The following is a 25539-nucleotide window of genomic DNA, read 5'->3' on the forward strand; positions in this document are numbered from 1 at the left end:
TTCTACGATCTTATATTTTATAATATAGCTTATACATGTATCGTATGAAATATTGACAATAAATTATGCTTTGGCTAAGACTTTGACTATAATTTTCTGAGTTTTTAAATATTGTTATATATTTGTGGCTTTTCCAAATTTTAAATATTAATATATTTTCAGAGTCATATGTTCATATGACGTCAGCAACCATTTTTAAATATTGTCATATGTTAGGATTATGAATAAATATTTTAGTACACAAAAAGAGAAAAAAATCATGAATTTTAAAAAAGTTACTTCTTAGACAAATTACTACCTACCACAAACCACTTGCTGATGTCATTCCCCTGTTTCATAAAATAAATATATATTTCTTTGCTCAGGAGCTAATTCATAGTCTTAATTTACCTATTTGAGTAAATAATGATATCATGAAACTTGATATGACGAAGCTGTATGCTAGAGTTCAATAACCTTTGCCTCCTTAATGTCCACAAAAAATTTGGATTCTCTGGGCTGTCAGTTGAAATGCTAGATGTTTCACACATATTTATGCATCTATATCCTCGTGTGTAAATTTTTATCATTTAATAAGAATATATTTGTGTACAAAAGAATGTCCCTTATATTATAATTTTTAGAAAATTATTGTATCCTGAATTGGCTTCCATCTATATCCATATTCCACCTTTTACGATCATACAAATAATTTTTCTTATGCTATTTCAAAAGAAACCAAACTGACAATTCCTTATCTTCTCTTGCAGAGTAAATGTTCAAATTTCATCAGAGTTTTCATCAAAGATGTACAAGCATGGAACTGCTGGTATATGCTCAAGAGTTTCACCTTGTTCATTCTCTCTTGTTTCATTAGATTTCCAACCTAAATGCTCAATATAGACCTCATCAAAAGCGTCGATAGTCAGTCCCGATGCTAGAAACAATTCCAATTCATTAACAAACCTTTCTGTTCTACCAGTTATGAAAGGTTTGACTGCTTTAGATACTATCATTCGGAACTCTTCTCGCACCATCTCAGCCAACATTGTCAAATGTTTTGAAGTATCTCTGCAAAATTAGAAGGGCAGCTGTGAAAAGAAAATCCTAGAAAATTTGGTGATAAACCCCAACATTTTACTTACATAATACATGTTCATTACAAAGTATATTAAGTGTTCGTTTAAATTGCTATGCAAAACAGATTTGAATAAACTTAATCATTATGCAGAAATAGATATTACCTTCTCAATGAGTCGATCACACCAAGCACGTAATGCACGATAATGTCTACATCTTCCTCCTGCATATAAAGCACATAACATATTTACACGCCAGTAACAACTGATTTGAGAAGGTAAAAGCTTTTCATGTTTCAATGCATTGTTTATTTCATTATTTTCTCATATATTCTTTACACAATACACAATTATTCAACGTGAAGGAAGAAGCAAAATAAGGAAAGATAAAATCTCATATATAATGGGATTTAAATCAATCAATCCCTTATAATCTGGGAGACTAACAAAATAAGTTCTTAATTTATCAACACCCTTCCCCACTCTCCCTCAAGTTGGTACGAAAATATCAGTCATGTCCAGCTTGCTAACTTAAACTTCAAAAGGTTGCCTTAATAGGCCATTAGTTAGAATATCAACGACCTGCTGTATGCTCGGCACAAATGGAATACAAATTATTAATTTTCTCTTGTCACCTTTACATACATCCAAAATGCAAACTGAATTACTCACACAAAGCATAAGAAATTGGTACTATAAATAATAATTATGAAAGAAGAATTTAATTTTTTTAGTAAAAACTAATAAAAATACCATTTGGATGTAAAAGAGGGTTTCCATGCAGATACAACACAGGAGAAATGAGGAATACAAATGAAAAACCTGCATTACTGCCTGAATTTCCCTTCTCAACCAGTCATGCAGCCAACTATTCGGCTGAAGATACTTGCGAAACTTCCAATAACGCGAGACTTGTAGTTTGTCATCTAGATTACCTAGAGCCAGAAGGTTTTATGTGATCATCAATAAGAAATCAGAAAATATGTTTAATAATAATTTTAATAATAATCACAATAAAAGTACCGCCAAAGGCCTAGTAGCCCAGCAACTCCCCATTATCGAGAGAACGTCTCAAGTCTGAGAACCAATTCCCTCCCTAACTCAAGAATAAACAAAAAAAAGACATAAAGTACCTGGTTCAGTGTAGTAGCATTTCAATCTATATCTGTGCGATTCTGAAAAGAACTCACTGCAGAGTTTACAAAATTAACCGCAATCCTTATACAATTTGAAATTCAAAAAACTAAAAATAAAAGGAAAATAAAATAAGATTTTTACCTATTCCCGAAACACTTGTTAACATAATGTCGTTGAAAAAAACTTCCGTCGTATCCATAAATTATGGAGATATTCTCTACCTGCACGGGGCCGCAACAAAATATAAGATGACATAAGTCTTTAACATTCAAAAGGAAAAGAGGACACATCACTACGTCTTGAACATAAAATCAATTGTCATTGTACTGTAGTAAGATGATCTAGGCATATGAATTTTATTATTTTCCTTCTCCAGTTTTGAAATGCCTAAATAAGATTGGCACACATACTTGTTGAAGATCTTGAATAAGATAAATAAAAATTTATTTAAAGTTTAAATAAGGACTAGATATTTAGATTAGTAGGCATATTCAATTATTTCTCTTGCTTATATAATTTTTAAGCATGTACTTTGTACGCTTAATGAATAATGAAGAATATTTCTTTTCCTTATATAGATCCTACACCAAACTACTGGGTATCAGACATTCAGGTTAAACCCTAGCCATAGCCATGAACAAAATACGGCCACATGGCTTCATCCTCTGATTCTGATAATCAAACACCAACCCACCCGCCAGCACCAACACCTAATTTCTCTCCGATTCAGTCCATTACCTGCCACAAACTCAATGATCAGAATTATCTTCAATTGTCCTAGTCCGTCATGAAGTTTATCTGTGGCAAGGGCAAGGAATATCTCATATCTGGTTCCTCCAAACGTTCAGCTCCTACCGATGGCAAGTTCAAGTCTTGTAACTCCGAGAACAACATGCTTATGTCCTGACTTACCAATCCTATGGTCTCAGATATCAAAGAGAACTTCCTGTTGTACCCATCTGCCAAAGAGATATGGGAGGCAGTCCAGGAGACATTCTGCCCATGACAACACCTCATAATTATTCGGCGTGTAAGGATTGCTTCACAATGTCCGATAGGGTGAGGACACTGTCACAACATAGTTCAATGCCCTCATCAAACTCTGGCAGCAACTGCATTTATTTGAATCCCGTGATTGGAAGTGTCCGGCTCATGAATCACAATTCAGGGAAATTGTGGAAACTAAGCGTGTGTTTAAATTCCTTCCCGGCCTCAATCCATCTCTCGATGAAGTTTGTGGCCGCATCTTGACCAAGAAACCATTGCCAAGATTCCGTGCAGCCTTCTCCACGGTCCTACATGAGGAGAGTCGCCGGAAGTTAATGTTGGGCACCTCCCGTTCCCCTACGATCGATGCTTCTGCCCTTGCTTCCACTCGGCCGTCGTTCTCCTCAAGTCCCGACGGCAGTGCGCGCCATTCGCAGCATTCTGCTACTACTCTTAATCAGTCAATGCGGAATGGACAACTCCGGTGCGACAAGTGTAAGAAACCCAACCACACGCTGGACACTTGCTGGCGCATTCATGGCAAACCGTCCGATTGGAAACCAAGCAGGCAACGACGTGCCAATTCAGTTGCTATCAATGATACTCTTCATGTCTCGCAGCAACCTTTCACCCAAGGGGCAACATGATGTCCTTCAGTGGTTGTTCGCACAGATTTTTACTCAGAATTCTGCCCAACCTACATCACTTCTCAGTACTGGTGATGCACCCCCATCAAGGTGAATTTCCCCTTGCATTTTTCACGAAACAAGATTTGTATTCTACATGGATTGTTGACTTGGGTGCCTATCATATGGCGCGCAGTCTTTCTCTCTTTAGTTCCCACAAGACTTGTCGGGTCTCTCGATCTGTGCGAATTGCCAATGGTTCTAGTTCAAAAATTTTTGGTGTTGGTTCTGTACAATTCTCACGTGATATTTACTTACATTATGCGCTCTTCGTCCCTGACCTTGCGTTAATTTACTGTCTGTCAACAAGATTAATGCCGAACTTCACTGCACTACTAAATTCTCTGTTATTTCTTGTATTTTTCAGGAACTGTGATCAGGGAGGACGATTGACGGCTTGTTTCTTATCTGGATGGAACCTCAATTCACGAATGGACTGTAGAGTATTCCAAGACCAATCTTTCGTAATTTTTGTTATGTTTTTAATTCCAATAAAGACAGTGATATTCTTTAATGGCATTATAGATTAGGTCATCCGAACTTTCCGTACTTAGCCAAACAGTTCCCATTTCTCTTCACTAATAAAACACCACGTTTAATTCATTGTGATATTTGCCAAGTTTCTAAACACACCTACCACTTTCAAACCACAACCATACAAACTAACGATGCCCTTCTCACTCATCCACAGCGACATCGGCCATAAAAAATAAAAAACCTAACGGGTACTCGCTAGTTCCTTTTATTTGTGGACAATCATACTCGAGTAACATGGATATTCCTCAAGAAAGATAAGTCCAAAACAACTTCCCTGTTTCAACATTTCCACTCCATGATCCAGACTCAGTTTCCACCCAAAAACAAGTCCTCTGCACTAATCGGGCTCGTGATTATTTTAATTCTGTGTTGGGTACTTATCTGGCCAACCATGACATTGTACACCAAAGTTCTTGTGTCGACATCCCTCAACAAAATGGGGTTTCTGATCACCTCCTTGAGATTACCCACTTTTTTTTGTTCACATACAAGGTCTTAACTATTTTTGAGGTGATGTGGTGTTTACTGCCACTTACCTCATTAATCGAATGCCTTTTTGTGCCCTCAACTACAAAACTCCTATCGAGGCCCTACTTGAATACTTTCCCCAAACACATCTTAACTTTATTCCCTCAAGATATTTGGGTGCTCCGCTTTCATCCATATTCATTCCCAACACCATGGGAAACTCGACCCCGGGCCATCAAATGCATTTTTCTTGGGTACTCCCCTAACCGTCCCCCTAACCACAAAGGCTACAAATGCTACTCCCCAATCACCAAAAAGTCTTGATGTCACCTTCTTCGAAAACGAACTTTTCTACCCCAATTTCTCCATTCATGGGGAGAGTAACACCGATGAATCTCCAAATTGGGATCCCACATCATTTGTCGACGCAATCCAAGTCACTCGAGATCCAAACCGTGTACCAAAACCTAACCACCTATCAGCTTCCCCAAACACTCAAAGTTTATTCAAGAAGAAAGGTCATCCTAACGGAGAGACAACAAGAACTAGTACAAAGTCAACCAATCCAAGACACTTCTAGTCTTCTACAATGTCAGTTTCCAGTGAAAAAACCAAGTTACTAATGAACTTGACAGTAATTCTCCCATACTAAATCATAGCAACATTGATGATAAATATCTTGATAAAAGACCTCCATCGACCACACTTCGAAGAATTAAAGACCAAGTATGACATGACGAACATTTATCGCCATGCTTGAGGGGGAGTGTTCAAGATCTTGGATAAGATAAATAAGATATTCATTCAAAGTTTAAATAAGTCTTTTAGCTGGCCCAGATTCACGAATATCTCTCTAATAGCTACTTCCATATCTTAGTTATTTTTTTTATTCAATTCCTAGAATTTTTTCATGCATATAATGGCATAATACATTAGATTCTATATACAAAATCACTAAAATTCCATCCAAAAAAAATATTAACATCAATAAGTGAAAATAACTTTTTACCAAAAAAAATAAAATCACACATGTTTCATGGTTCATGCATATGTGCCTTTTATGCTTCAATTGCAAATACAAACATATCAACAACTCTCTTTGGTATACCATCAATTAAGTTTACTAGAAAACCTTGTATGGCTTTAATGTAATCCTTCTGTCAATGGTATGTAGGAAGAAAAAAACAAAACAACCAATGTGACATGGCAAATATGTATTGTCAAAAATAACAGAAGTGGGAAAAGGGATAGGACATAAAAAAAAAAAGATCATATGGGGAGAGGGGAAGAACAATTAAAAAAATTAATAATTTAATGAATCAAACTATATTCTTCCACTAAACATAATGTGGTCAATCGAACAACAAATCAGGATAAATAAGTTTAGCCATGAAAAACTAAAAAGTGATCAGTAATTTATGAACAAAAGAGTCAAGCGCATATGGAGGAAATTTTTTGCTATATCTGACCAAGTGTTGGAATGTTGGTTCCATTTTTAGCCTTCTGTGTCCCCCGAAAATAAAACCAAACATGGTTTTTTGAAAGAAAAATATTTTAAAGGGGTTTTAATATTTCACTTGTAAAATTGTACGAAAATATAACTTCACTGCCAAGTGCCTGTTGTAATATTAATTTACTCCAAAAGAAAAAAACAATAAACTAAACAATTAATTGGAAACAAGCTAACTTTAAATTAATAATTTTCTTCATTGTTTTGTGTTTGTACAATGCTACTGGATAAAAAAAATAAAAATAAAGCTAACCTTGCACATAGGACACTTCAATGATGAAGGTGTAGAAGAGTGTTTGCTTGCTACTATAGTGTTCCATCTTACAATGCAATCATAGCAAAATTTATCTGCAAAATTATCAATTTAATCAGTGAGTATAACGTATCTTAAAATGCAATATCTTTGTAGCAGTTCAATAACACAAAGTTCATGAAAGTACAACTCATCAAGGTTTTGTACGATTCACATAAACTTAACAGTGAAATGTTTTCATGATCCACACGAGAAAGTTAAAGGCAATTTCCTTTAAATTGAATCCCATTATCCAGCATTATGGAAGAACTCGAGGCTAGCTGGAAAACGTTACTTGGGGCAAAGTTGAAGTTATCCATCTCCATACAAATAAACAGTCCTCGGTGGTTCCATAGATTCAGGCAATTACTTTCACCCGAACTCACGAAAAAGTGGGCACAGAACTCTACAGAAAATATAGTGTTTCCATAAGATTTAGGCAATTACTTTCACCTGAACTCACGAATGATAGTTTTATACATATTGTAGTGCCCAAAATTACTCAATATAAAAAGCTGAAAACTAAAAGGTTACAATCATGCAAAAGACGACGATATGATAATCATAATGCACAAATATGACTTTGTACCACTTCTTATTCATCCTAAAATACTCTAACTATACAGTAACTTCATGGTAGGAAAATATTCAAAACCTTGAGATTCAACTCTAGGACAAAAGGGTGCATACATTTCTCCAAGTACCCAACTCATTCGTTTTAATAATTTCATCATTAATCGACAGAAATCATGAAGTTCTTTCTATTGACTGCTTTCACATTCTAAAGGTGGGAGTGGGACCAATCAGACTAGAAGGCCCTAGTTGTTCAAGATCGCTCATTTAAGTCCTAACACAAAGTCACCGAAATTTCATCAGTTATTAAATATCCATCACCACAACAGATTATTGATCCATCCATCTGTGTTAGTTGTTCTCCACTTTCCATATATTACATCTATTTAAACCCATAAACCGGTGGCTATTATTCTTGACATTCACATCAAATCGCAAGTCAATCAAAAGTTTTAATTTAACCAAGAAGAGACGAAAAAGCATCCGACCAGAAAGCTGCAAACGAAACAAAATTGACGCCAAATAATCATACGCACAGATAAAAACGTACGAAAACACCGGTCCAAGTATGATTCTTGAGTGACGGAATCGAGGCAAATGGGGCAAGGACTCCCACCGTAAGAGGAGTTGCTTCTTCCCTCTTCCACCATTAACGACGACACTTGTATGAAAACTAAGCTTAATTTAATTTATCTTTACCATCTTTACTATTTTGTAATAGTTGAGAGACTTATTATAAAAACAGAGTTGACACCAACTTTCCTTCCGATTTTATTTTTTTATAATTTTGTATTTTATATTTTTTTTAAACAATAATATTTTCTCACTCCACAACATAAAAAAAACTGCTCACGTTCTCTATTTTTTCTGCTCAACCCACGATTTCTTTTCCAAATTTCTACCACGCTCAGATATTAAAGAAGATAAGTTTGTGATGCTCACGCTTTTCTACTCAACCCACGATTTCTTCTCCAAATTTCCACCACACTCAGATACTGAAACATGTTGGTTTGTGAATTTTTGCACTCAATCTCTCCCGTGGTTGTCGGTTTGGATTTACGAATTATTTTACGGGCCACACCGGGTAATAGGTGGTTGTAAATTTTTGTTCTTTCTTCTTCTTGGAACCAAATTGAATCCGAAAAACATTTACATGTCTGAATTTGACATAGCAAATCAAAATTATGCCGAACTTTTGAGGTCTTACTCTGGTTTAATTTTATCTTTCTTGGGCTTTTGTCTTGATTTACCTACTTATCCTCCTATATTTGCAATGCCGTTAGCTAGTTTCATTGCTTCATGTAACCATCAGCTTTTCCGGCACTATATATGCATTTGTTTTATTCATATACATGGCAAAATAAAAAATAAAAAATAAAAAGAAGGTTTCTTTCATCTGTTGGCATAACTCGTGCGGATTGTTTTCTTACTTTAGGTATCACATTAAAAGTTGTTATCGGGATGCTTACTTTGTGTGAGCAAGGGAGCCTGTCTATTCTCGGATTTCGACAATAAAGCGAAAGGTTTGATTTATCCGTTCCAACTCTTTTTTTTCAACATTAATATTTTTTTATTGGAAGATGTGTATCATTTTTACAACATTAGTATTATTTGGTTTCTTTAACTGGATACAATTGTAGCTTTGATAACTATTAGATCTAAGATTGTCAGAAAAAGTTCAACTTTTTACGAATTGATATTTATATTTGATCTTTTAATAAAGTAGGGGTCTTCTGAGTTTTAGGCACAATGTTGTTGTTGAGGATAAGTTTTTTTAGGCTTAGTAAGTTTTGATTTTGTATAATTTAAAGTGTTCAAAAAGTACATTTTTATTTTAATTTTGCGAGAGTCTAAAAAATTATTTTATCTACTAAATATTGAAAAATTAGTGCAATTTTTATGAAATAGTCGATTAATTGGAGCATGGTAGATGATTGGTTAGACAAAATCTTTTGTTACACAACTTGGTTTTAAAATCTAATAATAAAGTACATATATGCTTCGAATATTTATATTTTACTATTTATTCAGCAGTGCAATGCTCTACTCCCTTCAAATATACTACTTCGCCTATTCTCATCATTCAACCTATCATACGTCTCTCCTCTTCTTCCCACTGCCTATACCTTTCACGTAGAGGCTTAAACTCCTTCTCCCACACTCTATCCAACCTTTTAACATTTTTTGAAATTGGAGATCGTCAAACATTATACTTGCAAGAAAAGGTTAGTGGAAAAAAAAATAAAAAATAAAGTTTTTTCACCACGAATCCTCACTAGGAACTCAAATGAAAATTTACTCGGCTCTTATTTTTTTGCTCTGTCCTCACTTCAATTACTCACTAGTCACTCCAAAATCGCAATCTATGGTTAAAGCAAAAATCATATACATGAAGAAAACGTGTAAATACCGAGCCGAATCATTCGATCCGACATGTATCATGCATAATCACTCCAAAACATGCATTAAGGTGTGAAGGACGAGAAAGTAAGGGAATCGGGCGTGCCTTAGTATAAAAACGCTCAAAGAAATCGAACCAACGAGGCGAGGGACAAGCACCTGAGAGACGGGACAAGCTTCTACTGAATTTTCCTTGCAAAAATGCACAAAGCTGCTGTTGTGTTTACTTGAGGTGGGCGGCCGAGATAAGGGAGGTTGGGGGTAGGGTTTTGGGGAATGAAAATTTTGCATAATAATTAATTAGGATAATGGACCTAGGTTTAAAAATATTAAAGTGTAGAGATATAGGCCCAAAAGCCCAATAACAAGCCCATTAGACCCAATGACATGTACGTAAAATATTTCGTTTAGACACGTTTTCGAAAAAACCCTCAAAAAGCCCTCCGCTTGGCTAAAAATCGTCTACGGTTTAAAATATGGTTCAACGTGTAAAAATATATCAAAAAAAATGCTCACTTTCAAAACTGATATAATAAATACACCACATATTAAATAAATAAAAATAATTATTTAATAAAACATTTTTTCTCAAACAGTCCCCGGTCTCCGTTCCTCGTTCAAGCATCGATTGCTTCTAACAAATCCTATTTCATGCATTCCAGCAATATAATCAAATAGACATGAAATCATGACTTAAACATGCATTTAATGCAATTCAAATAAATTAATTAAAATAAATAAGAAATTTTATAACTTGCATGCGTACGGTTCACGTGGACCTTTAAATTTTCGAGGCGTTACAGACTGGGAATTATACCTGAGGGCATGGGTTTGGGCTTTAGAGTATCGATTCTTTCTGGTGATCAGATGTTTACTTCGAAGATAGTGAAGAGTTTGGAGCTTCGATTACAGAAGAATGTCGTGCATGCAGATTTGATTGTACTACCGATGCCTGAGTTTGACATCATTATGGACATGGATTGGCTATCTTCTAATGGAGTTTCGATAGATTTCTAGCAAAGATCAGTGTCTGTTCAACCACCCAGCGGGAAGTATTTTGTTTTTGAGGCAGCAAGGAACAAGCAGATGTCGCACATTATCTCCTATATTTGTGCGAGTAAACTTTTGAAGAGAGGCTGCCAAGCATTTCTGGTGAGCGTTGTGTCAGTACCTGAGGCAGTCAGACAGAGACTGGAGGATGTTGAAGTCGTCAGAGATTTTACTAGCGTCTTTCCTAAGGAAATTTCTAGCATTCCACCAGATAGAGAGGTGGATTTCTCTATCGAGTTGATGTTGATTACCGTATCGATTTCTAAGGCACCCTATCGTCTAACGCATGTAGAGATATAAGAGCTAAAAGATCAGATTCATGATTTGCTGGACAAGGATTTTATTGGCCCGAATTTTTCTCCATGGAGCGCACTAGTGTTGTTTGTGAAGAAAGACGACATTATGCGACTCTGCATCGATTATAGAGAGCTGAACAAAGTCACCGTTTAGAATAAGTATCCCTTGCCTAGAATCGAGGACTTATTTGATCAGCTGTAGGGAGCATCAGTGTTCTCGAAGATAGATCTTCGTTCAGGATATCACCAGTTGAAGGTGAGAGAGCCAGATGTTCACAATACGACATTCAGGACGCGTTATGGGCATTACGAGTTTGTGGTGATGTCATTCGCATTTACTAGTGCGCCAGCGATCTTCATGGATCTTATGAATTGCGTATTTCAGCCGTATTTGGATCAGTTCGTCATAGTCTTTATAGATGATATACTGATCTACTCGAAGAGCAGAGAGAAGCACAATCAACACTTGAGAACGACACTGCAGACATTGAAAGGCAGATAGTTATATGCCAAGTTCAGCAAGTGCGAGTTCTGGCTCGACAGAGTGGCGTTCTTAGGCCACATTATTTCTAGGGATGGAGTCGAGGTTCATACCAAAAAGGTCGAGGCAGTCAGAGATTGGCCAGTGCCTAAGAGTGTAACAGAGATCCGCAGTTTGTTGGGTCTAGCTGGGTACTAAAAGAAGTTTATTCAGGGCTTTTCTTCTATTGCGGTACCCATGATCGCCTTGACAAAGAAAAATACCAAATTCATTTGGGGATCAGAGTGCCAGGAGAGCTTTGAGAAGCCGAAGCAAGCATTGACTTCAATGTCAGTTCTAGCGATGCTACTAGGGCAAGGAGAGTATGTGTTATACAAGGATGCTTCGAAGCTTGGTTTGAGCGCAGTTCTGATGCAGCATGACAGAGTGATAGCCTATGCATCCAGACAGCTGAAGGTGCATGAGAAGAATTATCCGACTCATGACCTCGAGCTAGCAGCGGTAGTATTCGCTCTGAAGATTTGGAGACACTATTTGTATGGGGAGAAGTGCAAGATTTTCACAGATCACAAGAGTTTGAAGTACTTTTTCACCCAGAAAGAGTTGAATATGAGACAGCGGAGATGGTTAGAGCTAGTGAGGGACTATGACTGCAACATTAGCTACCACCCGGGAAAGGCTAATGTGGTCGCAGATACTTTGAGCAGGAAGAATGCAGTGATTGGTCAGCTGTCAGCTCAAAGACCCTTGCAGGTAAAGATTCAGAGATTCGAGCTTGCAGTGTATGCTAAGGGCGATGCTCTTAATATTTCTACCCTAACGGTTCAGTCGACACTGAGAGACATGATTCGAGCAGGTCAGCCTTCTGATGAGCAGCTGCAGAAGTGGAGATTGAGGGATGAGTCTAAGTGTCTGTGGTTGTATTATCTTGAGTATGGCATTGTCTGATACCACGGTCGACTGTGGATTCCTAATGGTGATTCACTAAGGGAAGACATTATGAAGGAATTGCACAACACTTCGTACTCCATTCACCCAGGGAGCACGAAGATAAATAAGGATTTGCAATCCTTGTATTGCTGACCGGGCATGAAGCGAGATATGTTGTGTTTTGTGTCTGAGTGCTTGACATATCAGCAAGTTAAGGCGGAACACCAGAGACCTGCAGGAAAGCTTAGACAGCTCCCTATTCCCGAGTGAAAATAGGAGAACATCACTATGGATTTTGTGACAGGATTACCCAGGACAATTGGAGGATATAATGTCATCTCGGTGATAGTCGATCGGCTCAGTAAATCAGCACATTTTTTACCGATTAAGAAGACTTTCACCATGACTCAGTACACAGAGCTGTACATCAGAGAGATAGTCATATTGCATGGAATTCCGGTGTCTATTGTATCCGACAGAGACCCGAGGTTCACATATGCGATCTGGAAGAGTCTGCATCAGGCATTGGGTACCAAGTTGCTATTCAGTACAACTTTCCATCCTCAGACCGACGGCCAATTTGAGAAAGTGATTCAGATCTTGGAGGATCTACTCAGGGCTTGCATGATCGACTTCCAAGGAAGCTGGAAGCCGAAGTTACCTCTTGTGGAGTTCACATACAACAACAGCTATCAAGCATCTATTGGTATGGCTCCTTACGATACAATTTATGGGAGAAAGTGTAGATCACCGATTTATTGGGATGAGGTAGGTAAAAGGGCAGAGTTGGGTTAGGTAGACTGCAGAGCTAGTAGTCAAGATCCGAGATAGGATGAGGACTGCTCAGAGCCGACAGAAGAGTTATGCAGATAAGCGACGCAGAGATTTAGAGTTTACAGTGGGTGACCACGTGTTTATGAAAGTTGCACCTATGAAGGGTGTAATGAGATTTGGCAAGAAATACAAACTCAATATTAGATTCATAGGACCATTTGAGATTCTCGAGAGAGTTGGGACACTAGCCTACAGAGTTGCATTGCCGCCGAATCTGGTTGGAGTTCATAATGTGTTCCACATCTCGATGCTGCGAAAGTACATGTTGAATCCTTCGCACGTGCTGAATTATGAGCCTCTCCGGATGACACCGAACCTGACTTTCGAGGAAAGACCTACCCAAATTCTGGATAGACAGGAAAAGAGACTCCGGAACAAAGTGATTCAAATGGTCAAAGTCAAGTGGCTAAATCATTCCAAGGAGAAGGCTACTTGGGATACCGAAACGGAGATGAGGAGTCGGTATCTAGAGCTTTTCGATAAGTTTTGAATTTCGAGGATGAAATTCTAGATAGGGGGGAGGAATTATAAGGTCCAAAAATTCAAACTATGTAACCTGACTGCATGCAAATTTAGGGATTATTAAAAATGTTTGATTGAATGTTTTAAATGCATTAATGCATGTTTATGACATGATTTCATGTTTTATGACATGGTTTACTAGAATCGCATAAACTAGGGGTTTAGGCAGTATTCGATGCTCGACCGAGGAACGGAGACCGAAGAAAGTTTAAGGAAAATGTTTTTATTGAATAATTATTTTTAATTACTTAACATATGATGTGTATGATAGGTGATTTTTGAAAATACGCTCTTTATGATATTTTTACATGACGAGCCATTTTTTAAATCGGTAGTTGACTTTTAGCAAAACAAAGGACTTTTAGAGGGTTCATGTAATATTTTTGAAAACTTACTCAAACGAAATATTTTATGTGCGTGTTATTGGGCCTAATGGGCTTGTTTTAGTAGACTTTTGGTCAAGCCCACTACATCTCATTATTTCAAACCTAAGCCCAATATTCATTCATTTTTTTTTTATTATCAAACTCACTCAAACCCTAGCCATCCTCCCCATTCCTCTCGGCCGCACCTCACACACACACACCAGCACCTTTTTGCTTCGTTTTCAAGGAGATTTCAGTAGGTGCTTTGCCCCATCCCCTCGGTGTTCATCTCTCGCTCCGTTAGTTGGAATTTTTGAACATTTCAACACCAAGGCATGCCCGAAAACCTTTATTTTCGCATATTTCACATCATAGTACATATTTTGATTGATATTGCATGCCATGTTATAGTCTTACTGATGTACAATTGTTTCTCACTGTTTATACATGAAAATATTTGATTTTTCAACTTGCATCTCATGTTTCTTTGACACGGATGAAGGGCTGCCAGGTTTGTCGGTTAGGGGATGATCTATAGGAGGTTTAGATAGGGTTTAGGTGAAGACACCAAGTTTGGAACGAGTCATGAGAGGGGACAGATCGGATTTCTTGGTTTTGGGCTCGGTTGGACTAGATCGAGTGATGGGATGCCGGCTGCGGTGCAAGGGCTGTTCCAGGCCTTGGATCAAACCCTGGTGGGTCTGAGACGTGGCCCAAGATGGCTCGAGTACAGCTGGTCATGGTCAAGGGGCAGATCAAAGGAGCTATGGTTAGATGTGTTCAATTTTGGCTCGTTCGGGTGAACTATGCTCATCCGTGTGCATGGGGCTAGGGACCGGGGTTAGAACAGTCTAGGAGGGTTCAGTCAATTCCTAGGAGTGGCTGGTTCGAGGCTGGTCCGACGTGGTTTGGCGTAGGGTCGAGTTATGGGCTTGGAATTGTAGTTAGGGTTTCGACCCTTCGAGCGAAATTCCAGCAACTTCCAGATGCATTTCAAGGGTCTTAAGCGGTCTGAATTAGGTTGTTTAAGGGCTGGTCATGTGTGGTTAATCATGGTTTAAGTTTGGGAATGTTTGGTTGCGTTTAAGTTTGATTCGGGTTAAAACGGGACTCCGGTCCAAGTTTTGAAACGAATTAAAGAATTTAATGCATGTGCTCGAGTTTACGTCTAAGAAATGATTATAAGTATGATTTAAGGTGTTTTAATAAGTTTGGATGGACTCGGGTCGAAATTTTAAGGTTCAGGGGTAAAATGGTCAAACTAGGATTTCAGGGGCAAAATGGTCATTTTGCACCGGAATCGAGTTAGCAGTCTTGGTTTCAAAAACATTTACGTATATGCATGGATTTTATAAGTGATGAATATGATGATATGTTTGAAGGAGGTGACTTGGTTGTGACTAATATGAACACAAACACGAACACGAAACATGTAAAGACAAGGCTCAGTTGCGGGTGAGAGTGTCGCTGATGTCTCTGCTGTCCGACACCATGATTATACGTATATAGATCCATTGAACAGCAGATAATCACAACTAATTATCTGAATTCAATAAAAGAAAAACGAATATGTTTATAATGACATGATTTGAATATGTTTATGTCATGGTTATGTATATGGACATGCTTTAGAATTATCATGAAATTTATTTTAATTACAGTACTTTTCACTGTTGTTTGATATGTATATGTACTTTTTTTATAACGGTTCACATGTGTTGAGTCCTTAGACTAACTAGGTATAATTGTTTCAAGTGAGTAGTTTGTTGATGAAGAGACTGGAGGTGCTGAGGGCTGAACTGGTGACGCACTGGAAGCCTGAGGACCTTGCGTTTCTTCTGCATTTTATGATTTTATGAGGGATATGGTTTAACAATATTTCAAAACATTTATGATTTTTGTACTTTGAAGTTTGTCATGTTTTTAGTATTATGTTGTTGTTTTACTTTAAACAGTAAATGTTTCCGTTGGTCACACTTTTTAGATTTTTAAACCACAGCAGTACTTGGGTTGTATGTAAAACGAGTGGGACGAATTTATANAGTATTTTAATAGTAAGCGTTTCAATAAATCCAAAAGATTTAAGGATTTGGAACAAAAGACATCCTCAACTTTATATGCTATGCTTCTTTACTAAACAGAGACAGAGAATCACGAAGGGCGATGCCAATCTGGAGATCAATCTAAAGATTTGATAGAAAAGGACTACAAGGTGCTATAATTTAACTTCTAAAGAGCAAAAAAACGGCATAATGATTTCAGATATCCGTAAACGATGCAAAATCGCACAAAATTCAGAGGATACTCATCACCAAGTGACAACTAAAGTTTGATTCGCCCACAAAGTCGCCAGTATGCACCTTGATGGAAAAGTGATTTCTCAAACACCCATATATCACGTACAAGAACCTGGAGAAAGTGGAGAAGAATGGAAACATCAAACTATAGTCCGGGAAGAAACTTAGCTAGTATATCACGTAGGTAAAACTTTGAATAGGCTAAACTTGATAACTATATTTGGTAAGATTAAACCAGATAGTATGGGCGATTGTACTCAATCCCCACTAAGCAGGTGGAGTCTTGCTCAACTAGTAGTTTTCCAAATAAGATTTCATCAAGAAACTCAATATGGCACCTGGGGTCCATATGACAAACAGTTGATATAAGAATGCAACTACAATGTGAAATTTGCAAATTGAAAGACATGGATTTGCTTCATCCTAGAGGTGGGCAGAAAAGAGAGAGACGTTTAATATCCCATCAGATTTTAAGGATTCGAGTTAGATATTGGAAAACGAGATTCAAACAGATTCATGGAGTCGGTGTTCAGGACAAGTATATTTATAAAGCTCATTTCAGGTACTATCTGGGTCTAATTTATTTAAAGATATTATAGGTATATTTCATATATTAAAGTAGCCCTGATATTATTTATATTTGTTGGTAGCCTACGAGATTTTACGAATAGAGAGATACTGAGACCGACAAGAAAAAAATTTCGAGAAGGGACATGTTTCTGTAAAATTCTCTTTGTTTTCTTGATTTCATTATGTGGAAATTTACAGCGGTGTCAAGTAGACATAAGCTTTCAAATCGAGATGGAACACTACAAATCTTGTGTTTATTTTTCATCATTTTTTATCGCTTTCGATATTCAAAACAAGGACTATAATTCCTAATACTGGATGAGTATGATTCATTTAATGGTGACCACAAGAAAGAAGAATGTCCTAAAAATAAGGTGAGACTAGGCAAGTGTACAGCTCAAGATTGGAGCATTATGACCTACCTCCTTGTTTTTGTTGCCGGCAACGACAGCTCCACTTAAGTCATAAGCCTCAAACTTCTGCAATTACATGAGGCGCAGAAAAGTAACCTAATCAACAGAAAATACAAGTGTGCTAATGGAAATGCCAATTATTAGATTATCAAAACTAGGCAAATAACACGCCACTAAGCACCACCATGAAAACACCTTTCTAAGGAATACAAGCCCCAAAGAAAGTTTCACCTAAGGCCTTGATTATTTGGAGGTAATTACCATAATTCTAAGTATAACCCTATCAACTTTTCCTTCTTCCACCTTCAACTACTACAAAAGGCATCACGCCATATTCTCAAATTTGTATATATCAAAGTCTTCAAAATATCTTCAATTCGGAAACAAAGACAAACAAGAGATATAATGGTCTAACATACATCAAGAGAAGCTGAAGAGTAAACATTCACAGTTTGGACCACACGCGCACACAATGCTAGTTAAAGCATGCACAAACAAATTTCATGTAGCAAAAGAATCAAGCAAAATCCTTGTTCTTCAATTTTAAATATGCAATAAATTGTTGAGATACATAGAGAACGAAAAATTGAATCATTATGGTATGATTCACTCAAGTTCAAAGACATAATTTTGTCGTTCTATCGCATATGAATGATGCACACGGGTACAGTTGTTCTACTAGTTCTGTATCAAATTTCCCAGTGACAAAGTAAGAGGTGACAAATTACTCTATAGCTATCCGGTCCACTTAAACAGTTCATAAGAAAATAATATGATAACTAGCCTTACATCATATAGCAATGAAACTTGAACATTGGGAAAGTATAGCAGTCACTCCTCGGAATCTTAGAGAAGTATAAATCATCAGAAAGTACATAAAATTCAATTGCTAACATGGTTAGATGCTGGGACTCAAGTCGTATCAGCAACATCATGCGCATAACTGAGTTTCACATCTAGTGTTGACTGTTGACAAATAAAACAAGCAACAAAGAAACAGCAAAACGCAAATTTACCTGTTTGCTAAGAAATTCAAGAGTAAGCTGTACAAACACCTTACTGAGGTCACTTCTGTCAACACCAATCTGGGAAAGACAGATAATTCTTAATACCTCATAAACAGACAGAAGATATCGTTATCCTGTAACCTCCATTATAAAAGTTAGGCAAGTCATGAATCCATCAATGGTAGTAAAATAAAATATCAATCCATATGACAAAGTTGGGAAGAAAGATGAATCTTCCTGAGGCACTCAGACATCTCAATGATAGAGTATTTGTCCTTGTGAAAAAGGCAATGGTCTAATAGATATTAAACCTAAACTCCTCCACCCCTCATGGCCAAATTTACCTCTCTTCTGATCCTCAAGGGCACAGGTAAATGATACCTATCTACCACCAACCACCATACCCATCCTTAAAATGCTCAAACTAAAAATCCCCCTTAAAAAATTAACATAGAAAAAATAAAAAGAAATTTTGACGCACGGGGTCATAAACTAGACAAGGGGAATAGGACCACTTTCAATAACTTCTTTTCGAATAAACATCACAGGTATTGAAATAAACTACGGAAAACAGGCTACCTAAACAAACAAGACAGTTGCTTATTTCAACTTTAATTGATACTTGCCAGTCGTGCCCGCAGAGTTCGAATTTTTTGTAAAGGCATCACTAGTTCCCAGTAAACATAACTCCAAAGTGTCTCTCTGTGCTTGATCTCGTTCTTCAGGGCCTGTTTTGAAGATTTAAAAAATGTTTTGAGTTTTATCTTGAAAAAAAGTAACAGAAAATTTTTGTATCTTTCGCGAATGGTAAAAAGTGACTGACATAATATCTCCAATGGTAGTAAAGAGGCGAAAACCTACAGAGTACATGTTCTCCGTAACTGCTTTCCTCAATAATACTTTGTCGCCATTGGCCATTTGGGTATTTATCTGAGCATAGAGTGAAAAACAAGAAATGAGAACCGAGAAACAAAAATAGATGCATGAATGTGTAATTCTAACCATGCAGATTCATCTTGGCAGACACAAACCTCTTTGTATAAATCAACAGCTTCTTTATAGAACTTCTGTTTTGAATATCCAGACTTTCTCAACTTTGAAATTGCATACGCACTTTTTAGCTGCAAATACAAAGTGAGAGAATCTCAAACTTAAAATAACTTAGGTCTGTGCCCTCATAACAGGTATGTAAGCAGAAGAAAGCAGCATCAAATTATTTCTTCCACTTTCCAGTTTTAGAACTCGATTTACCCACTGGAAGGTCATTTTATCCGGAGTGGTATCTAGGAGTTATTTATAATTTTCCATGAAAAGAGTGGGTTAAAATGTTTTATACACAAGTAAAGCATAAGGTATTTCTAGAGTTTTATACCATTTCCCCGTTGTAGAACTTGATAGAATTATTTTGTTTGATTAGAACATATATTTCTATTGTATTGAAGTTCTAGATATTGGATATCCATATGCGTATTTTACTTATATATATAAATATATTTATTTATGGTATAACTCTTTTGTACCAGGGAATAACAAATTATAACTATTCACTCAGTTTCTCAACACGGTACATGAGACAAAACCAAAATCTAGGTTTTCCTCTCTGTCTCTCTCTGATCACTCATGCATAAATAAAGAAAAACAAATTGGTACACTACAGATCATTGTGACATGGGCCCTCAATTCACACAAACAATATTCCTCAGACAGTCGTTCTTTTAATGGTTCAGTTATCACAGAAACACGTAAAACCAACCACTTCAGCCAAGCTATAAGATATTTCGTCCTCCAAGTTTATATTTACTAGGTTGACATCATTTTCTACTAGTAAACCGATGATAAAAATTGATATTAGCAAATTCCCCACTGGAAGAATGATGGATTCATAGTTCTTAGAGGAGAGAGAGGCATTAAACACGTGCTATAGAACATAGACACCAGGTTTCAGGACAGATGGACAGGAAAAAAATGTATTCCCAGTCCACCATGTACATGAAATGCTTGTGATTCATGGAAATCACCGCAATGTTTCCAGAATACTAATAGTCAGATATTGGAGATGAACATCCAATCACATTTCCCAACCTGTGGGGCCACAGAGACATACAAAGGTAAAAAAGCACTTCAACATGTTTTTGGAAATGCAGCCAAACTCGACCTAAATTTAGCAACAGCACAGAAGCCAAAGCTCACAACAAATCAGCATTGTGAATATGCTCTAAATCACAAAGTGAAACAAATAATTAATAACTTTTGTCCATGAACAAAGACGAGAGCATATAATGTACCTCTAAAATGACATCTTCTTTTGTTCTTTTCCAGCCGTCTCTTGAGAACCATCTGACCCACAATATAAGTTTCAAGACACTCAATCACAAAACCAAATAAGAGTATGCATGATCAATTGTCTATCACCACAGTGGCCTGGGTAGAAATTTTAAAATTATCATAACCGATAAACTTATATTAAATTCAAACGACTTCAAAAACAAATTTCAATTAAAAAAAACTTATATGAGAGGTAAAGGAATTAAATAAGATGTGCACCAAAAATTATAAGATGACAAAGTGGGTTGAAAATACAATTGAAAGGGGTAAAGTGGTGCATATAATTAAAAAAGGGGGTAAGTGAGTACAACTTACAGCTCAAGAGGTTGCTTAGGCACAAGTGGAATTAAGTTATTAACACTAAGATTTGAAGGCCATTGAACACTTTCAGACTCAAGATTGGGTTTTCCAAACTCAAGGAGGATGACTAAGATATTAAAATAAATTAAAAATTGAAAGACAATTGTTGGAATTCTTTAATTCAGAGACTGCTCGTTAGAAAATAACTGCTTTAGACTGGGTAACTATCTGATCATAATATGTCAGCAAATCTACAAGATTTTCAATGCCAAAATGGCCCCCATATTCACATAATTTTAAAGTTCATAACCCAGAAGCACAACTATTTTGTATCGTAATTTCTAAGAACTCGTGAAGGTAAAACTTTGTCATTAATTTTCATCTATTTCTTTTTGCTTTTATTGAAAAATAGGAAATATATGTTTAAATAATTAGGGTTTGCTTTATTAGGAATACATCATGTTGACTTTCAAGAATCATAATGTAATTAGTTTCTCGATTTATTTGTTTCATACTCTAAAACGTAGTCTGTGTACAAGCCAGCTTTTACATCTTGTACTCTCTTGTATAAAAGCCTATGCTTACACTCATCTAAATAACATGCTTGTTTTCTCTCACGGGTTTTTACTCTTCACTCTTGCTTGACTAGTATTACTACTAAAATTTACTCACATAAATTTAATAATCTGAAGCTAAATCCGGCCAACAGAAAACGTACGCATGAATCTGTGATAGTACATACCAAATTATATTTGGTTTTCTTCAACTCTTGTCTTTTCAAGCCAATAAATAACCAATCTTTAATCTTTCTTTCAGTGTCTCATTTTGGTAAAGCCCATCGCAGAGCTAATTTCACAAATATATCGGGAAACTCTACAGATCAAACTTCACAAATCATAATATGACTGTAAAATCTTAAAGATAAAAATCAAATCTTCTAGGAATTATTATATATTAGTTCCAGTTTTTGCCAGAGCTGAATAAACAGAGAAAGCAGTTTACGAAGTAAGTTCTGAAATACTGATTTATTGATTTATGGAAGAAAATATGATTCATCACTTAAATTTGTTACTATCAACCACCACCAAAAAGTAAGTTCTGAAATACTGATTTGTTGACTTATGGGATAAAATATAATTCATCATTTAAACCTGTTACTAACAACCACCACATATGATGAACAAAATCCAAATTTAGAACATAATTTTATCAAACAAAAATGTAAAATGAGTTGGAATTCATGGTTACTGAACTAGGATATTTATGGTCATTTTGATTAAACAAATCATTCAGAATAGATACAACAAAATTTATTACTCAAAAATGTTAATCCATCACTAACATTTCAAGCTGTAACATCGAGTCTACATGTGATGTGACTTGATAACTATTCTGAAGGTCCTTTTTCTTTGTTTATTATCAACTCTGAAATTCCCTTTGTATCATCAGGGGTACGACATTTTTGTCAGTTATATTTTACATTACCAATAAAATAACTCCCGCGCCATTCACTGAAATGGTATAAAGCATCCCTACAACCTTGTGACAGGTTGTCTTGGTTCTGTTTAACAGGGCCCACACTATCATTACAAAGCATTCCTACAACACATTTGTCAATTACTAAATGACGGCAGAAAGCATGAACATACATGTTTCAATCTGCAAAAACAAGCTTCTGAATATCAATCTATAGAATTTATTCAATCTTTATGGTTTTCATACTAGAAATTACTAGCTCAATAAACCACTCTCGCAATATTGATGACACTTCAAACACCGAGTTTTGTACTAGTTAAAGAACATGCTGTTTCTATCGCTAGCCACACGAGTTTGAGATTCCCGACATTACTGGATCAACATTTTGATACCAGCTTGACCATAACAGACATGTAACATAATGTTATTCATAAAATGATGATTTTTCAAAATGATCTGACAGATATAAGACTTACGAGCACATTGCAGAAGTCAATAGTCCCACTCACCTACTCCAAAAAGAGATTGGTTCACGAGGTGAATATGGCTCATATACAAATCCAGGACTTGACATTGACACTTGAAGAGCCCCCTGCATGCAATAACATTTAAGCATGTGCCAAATAAATGTTTAGCCAGTATGTTTAAGGCTAACATGAGATGATTATGATAATCATCATAATAATAACCAAGCAAACTGAGGCAAATTAATCAAAGAGATGATGAACAAGGGAAATTTACCAAAACTTAAAAATCATAATGTATCTCCGGAATAATAGCAATGAAATCGCTAAATATGAATGCTAGAACGGAGAAAAATTGACTTTACGATCGCCATTAAAACATCAAAACAATTAAACAATCTTCTAGCCATCTTCATAAAAAGAAATTTGTCGCTAAGAGAATTTTTAAGAGCATGCACATACACGAACTAGAGCACAGATCCGTGGCACTGAGGTCAGATATTCTTTATAACTTCATAGAAGAAACCTTCTTTTGATGGGATATATATGTATATATAAATGTATATCCTTTGTTCATTTTCAACCACAACTTACAGAACAAGAAAAGTGAGGGTTATGACAATTTTCTCCCAAATAGGATAAGAAGGTCAAATTTACTTTCAATATCATATTTAATTCTCATATAATGTCATTAAACTTTTCGGTTGTCAGAGTGGTGAATTTTTCTCATGCATCAAAGTTCACTCCCATTTCACGATGCACATCATTAACCATCTGATAAATATATGCAAAAGTTCTTGAATTACCAAAGACAGTTAAAATCCATATGTTGGAAGATATTATCGTACCATTTTCCGTACTTGAGCCTGAGGTTTTGCTTGCATACTAAACAACCTTACCCAGCTTGAGTTTGGTGGATTGACTTCCTATCAAGCAACATGTGACAAACGAATCGAAATAAACAATAAGAAGCAACTTGAAGTACAATATTTAGAGAAAAATTATCAAGCCCAATCAGTCAACCACGAAGTAAGCATATTTGAGAGGATGCAATAAACTAAACCAAAACGGCAGTACCTATAACATAAAGCAAGAGGAGCATCTTGGAAAAAGTACTCATTGTCGTCAACATCTTTAGAAAATCAAAAAGGAAATCAGCAGTTTTCTATGACATCTTATCAATTTCTTCAACTGTAAGCTCGTTATTACATATGAGAATTAGGAAGTACAAGGCATTGGACTAATATGCTTTGGTCTCAAATGTAGGATAACATGTTTTTAGTGAAGTGGAGGTCATTGTTTTAAAAAAATGTGGAGGGAAGGTCATTTTTGAAAATCTTCCTATGCTTTGTTAATAAAAATGGACAAAAAGCATCAATGAAGGCGACAAACTTCTAAAAAAGGTCGCAGCCGGACACACTCAACTCAAATTTTGTTGATTGTTCGGTATTGTGAAAGTGATTCAAGAAGCTTTAGTCAGCAGATACTCTGAAGAAAAAGAAAGCTTAAAAAACCAGAGTAGATGCTCTGTCAAAATCATCTTGGGTTGAGCTTGGACTGATGTATTTGATCACTTGAAATCCACCATAATTACAGTTGAAATTAATTGCATAACTTGACATTTAATGAATTTGAAATTCACTAAAATTTTATCCATTCAAGTAAGTTAAAGAATTTAAAATCAATTAATTTAAAATCCATCTTCTGAAATCCATCAATCCAAGAAAAACCTTAGATCCCTCATAACATGTGAATGGCAAAAAATATTTTATCGTGGGGCAAAAGTTTCACAATGAAATTAGAAATACAATAAATACACCAGCTCAATTTTACTCTTTATTTTAGAGAAAAATGACGCACCAATTTCAACTTCCAATTAGAGGGTTCCAAGGAAAGCTCATGGGACGAACGAGTAGGCGTCAGATGCAGCAAAATCCGGCCAGAAACTCGCCGAGACTGCAACAAAACAAAAAGGAGAAACGAATTGAGCAATCACTAATAATGAAAGGAATGGAAATGAAGGTGTTTCGAGGATAGAAGGAGAAAGCATACCTGTGCAAAAGCGTTCGCCATGAAAGAGGAAATCACTGTTAGAGCTTTGGAGTCGATGGGTTTTAGAAACAGGGGGGGTTCTGATTTAGCTATGGGTCATAAGTGGGTTTTAGAAAGAGGATTTACTTTTTCTTTTCTTTTCTTTTTTTTTTTTTACTTTTAAATAAGTGTTTACTTTAAATAATACAAAATATATAAAGAGAATTAATTTGATTATAAAATTTATATTGTCCAAACGATTGACGTAACCACATATCGGAACCACCCGTTCGCTGGTTCAAGAAATCTCTTTTTTTTAACCGTTATGGTTATGGTTATCGTTAGTTTGGAACCAGTTTTTAAAGCATTAAGAACAAAATTTAGAAAATAAAAACTCTTGTGAGACGATTTCACGGATCAATTTTGTGTAAGAGTATTATTTTTTATTATGCATATAGATAGGGTTGATCGTCTCACAGATAAAGATTCATGAGACCGTCTCACAAGAGACATACTCAATTTAGAATTAG

The 25539-nt window shown here is 36.1% G+C and overlaps 2 protein-coding genes across 6 annotated transcripts; both read right to left on the bottom strand.

Annotated features, from left to right (window-relative positions):
* Window positions 1–723: 723 nt before the first annotated feature.
* On the bottom strand, window positions 724–7974 carry LOC140956554 (uncharacterized). The gene is made up of 7 exons (XM_073413337.1): window positions 7799–7974; window positions 6637–6731; window positions 2337–2416; window positions 2192–2247; window positions 1881–1993; window positions 1224–1282; window positions 724–1050 (listed from the first exon to the last, which is right to left on the bottom strand). Exons 1-7 carry the CDS (start codon window positions 7896–7898, stop codon window positions 759–761), a joined length of 795 nt encoding a protein of 264 aa, XP_073269438.1. The 5' UTR covers window positions 7899–7974; the 3' UTR covers window positions 724–758.
* An 8246-nt stretch (window positions 7975–16220) lies between these two features.
* On the bottom strand, window positions 16221–25178 carry LOC140957795 (uncharacterized). 5 transcript variants are annotated; one of them, XM_073415189.1, is made up of 12 exons: window positions 25031–25100; window positions 24839–24934; window positions 24056–24110; window positions 23827–23904; window positions 23024–23106; window positions 20699–20750; window positions 19445–19534; window positions 19275–19343; window positions 19040–19141; window positions 18423–18491; window positions 17416–17472; window positions 16226–16535 (listed from the first exon to the last, which is right to left on the bottom strand). In XM_073415189.1, the coding sequence occupies exons 4-12, from the start codon at window positions 23860–23862 to the stop codon at window positions 16449–16451; spliced, it is 645 nt and encodes a 214-aa protein (XP_073271290.1). In that variant the 5' UTR covers window positions 23863–23904; window positions 24056–24110; window positions 24839–24934; window positions 25031–25100; the 3' UTR covers window positions 16226–16448. The 5 variants fall into 5 exon arrangements, 4 of the variants coding, with proteins under 4 accessions (XP_073271288.1, XP_073271290.1, XP_073271287.1 ...); XR_012171691.1 differs by lacking the exon at window positions 24056–24110 and having other exon boundaries at window positions 16221–16535; window positions 17416–17502; window positions 25031–25178; XM_073415186.1 differs by lacking the exon at window positions 24056–24110 and having other exon boundaries at window positions 16229–16535; window positions 25031–25178.
* Between the last annotated feature and the right edge of the window lie 361 nt (window positions 25179–25539).

This window comes from Primulina huaijiensis, chromosome 14, assembly GCF_012295235.1.
Source record: "Primulina huaijiensis isolate GDHJ02 chromosome 14, ASM1229523v2, whole genome shotgun sequence".
Classification (NCBI taxonomy): Eukaryota; Viridiplantae; Streptophyta; class Magnoliopsida; order Lamiales; family Gesneriaceae; genus Primulina; species Primulina huaijiensis.